The sequence below is a fragment of the Engraulis encrasicolus genome, chromosome 15, assembly GCF_034702125.1.
Source record: "Engraulis encrasicolus isolate BLACKSEA-1 chromosome 15, IST_EnEncr_1.0, whole genome shotgun sequence".
NCBI lineage: Eukaryota > Metazoa > Chordata > Actinopteri > Clupeiformes > Engraulidae > Engraulis > Engraulis encrasicolus.
The window spans coordinates 40,020,899-40,023,398 of NC_085871.1; the positions used below are offsets into that span (position 1 = coordinate 40,020,899).

The following is a 2,500-nucleotide window of genomic DNA, read 5'->3' on the forward strand; positions in this document are numbered from 1 at the left end:
CTTCCAAACCAAATCTACACCTTTGCCTGCCTCATTGTGTTCTCAGGTGCTGGAGGTGACTGTAACCACTACCCTGAAAAATAGTATCTGTTAGCTGACGTTTATTTTTTTATTATTCAAAGTGACTAAGTGTAATGTCATGTGTATTGTAATGTAATATAATGTTATATAATATATAATAAAATACTTTTTTTTGTCTTCTCTCTATTTGTCTCTATGTGTTGTCAGGTGCTGGAGGTTTAATTCTATGTAATGTTATGTAATGTAATGTTATGCAATAATATGATTTTGTGCCGTGTCTCTATGTGTTGCCAGGTGCTGGAAGTGTAATGTAATGTTATGTAATGTAATGTTATGTAATATGATTTTGTGTGGTGTCTCTATGTGTTCCCCAGGTGCTGGAGGTTCCCTCAGGAGCCCCTCTGGCCACTCTGCTGGGCCACACGCGCACCGTCTTCCACTGCTGCTTCACCCCGGACGGAGAGCACCTGGTCACCTCCTCCGAGGATACCACTATCAGGGTGGGTGGGACACGCACGCACGCACGCACACACACACACACACACACACACACACACCTGGTCACGTCCTGCGAGGATACCACTATCAGGGTGGGTGGAGAAAAAACGCACACACACACACACACACACACACACACACACACACACACACACACACACACACACACACACACACACACACACACACGGCTTGCTTAAATCCAATATCTTTTCATATTCATACAGATTGAGCTTGTAAGAAATTACAAGTTTTGGTGGAAACGTGCAACATGAGCGAGTCCAGCGATGGAACTAATTGACTTTGTATTGAGTCGTGGGAGACAGAAGAGACAAAAGCGATTCAGGCAACTAGAGCGACAGTTTGTAGTTGAACTCCAGCTAATATTATGCAAATTAGCTATGATGTGATTTGGTAACAGCCGCTACAGCCAATGGGAATGTTGGAATGCTTGCATTCTGCTTTTAACAGACATACTCTGTCGCTTCTATCGCTCGTATCACTCTTGCTGCACAGTCCAGCGATTCTCTGTTGCTTATTCTTGTAGCCGCCGGTGTATTCGCCCGGTAACCGGACAAATAGACCAGCCGCGACGCGATTCAAGCGACAGAGAATCGCTTCTGTGCAGCAAGAGCAATATGGGCGATTCAAGCAACTAGCTTATGTCCAGGCTAAGCATTCAAACACTCCCATTGGCTGTGGTCACTGACCTCTATACAGTCATTGGCTGTCGCAGCTGGTCGCCGAACCGCGTCATAGGTAGTTGAAAGGATTTCAACTTCAAACTCTTGCTCTCGGCGTGCGAATCGCTCTAGTCTCTAGAATTGCTTTTGTCGCGCGACTCAATACAAAGTCAATTACTTCCGTCGCTCGCCTCGCTCTTGTCGTGGTAGGTGTATTTGTGCGGTAAGGCTTGAGTTAGCAACCAGAGGTGAGAATGCTCTTGGCTCTGTGGCCTGCCAGAACTGTAGCAGGTTGCTCCATTTAACTTCTCGTGAACTGGTTCACAACTGTGTGGTCTGTTTAAACAGACTCATAGGAAAAGTCCATCTTGCCATGACAGATGTTACGTGAGCCTGCTGACGCCAACTTATGTCTGATGGGTGTTTCACAAGTAAAGCGATGTGTGTGTCCTAGTTTTTAGCCTCGCTAAATCATTAAAAGAGCCCCCCCAACTGCATGTGCGCACACACATACACACATACACACATAGACACAGACACATACACACACACGCGCACACACGCGCGCACACGCGCGCACACACGCGCGCACACACACACACACACACACACACACACACACACACACACACACACACACACACACACACACACACACACACACACACACACACACACACACACACTATTTTTAGCCTTTCTAAAAACTTAAAGCGATGTGCTATTTACCCCTCCATATGCCTCAGAAGCAATATTGAGTCTATATAGAACAGTATATACTCTGTACGTATCTGAAAAGTTCACCCATGCATAGAATGTGAAACGAATTCTTTTGTTCCCTTGTATATTGAATCATATAATGGATGAGTGGTCATTAAGTGCACTCAAAATGCAAGTTAGAAAATATTATGAAAAATACGGCCATTACATTTTTGACTGCTTGGTAGCATTCTCAGAAATTAATGGAGGGGGAAAAAATGAAAAAGATCTGGCACACTGAAACAGACTTTAAAGGTACACTCATAGACACAATCAGTCGGCATGTGCGTGCGTCGATGCGTGCGTCGATGCGTGCGTGCGTGCGTGGCAGCTTGTAATGAAAAAGCAGCACTTCTTGTAGTAGCCCTCCTCCAGAGATCTTGTACTTTCACATTTTTGTCCAAACTCTGCAGATTTGTTGAGTGCTTCCTCAGTACAGGCACCTTGGGGACATTTTGAAGCGATGCAATACTGCAAGAGAACGCTGATACTGAGTGGTTTGCAAACCCTCGCTATTATCAGTATATGTAGGACTCCCT

At 45.1% G+C, this 2,500-nt stretch overlaps 1 protein-coding gene across 1 annotated transcript in view; it reads left to right on the forward strand.

Moving 5' to 3' along the window:
• The window catches only part of apaf1 (apoptotic peptidase activating factor 1), a 101,440-nt gene that overhangs the window by 41,951 nt on the left and 56,989 nt on the right, over positions 1–2,500 (forward strand). Inside the window, exon 23 of the mRNA XM_063217499.1 lies at positions 396–521. Within this exon, the coding sequence (XP_063073569.1) occupies positions 396–521 (126 nt within the window). The remainder of the gene's footprint in view (positions 1–395; positions 522–2,500) is intronic.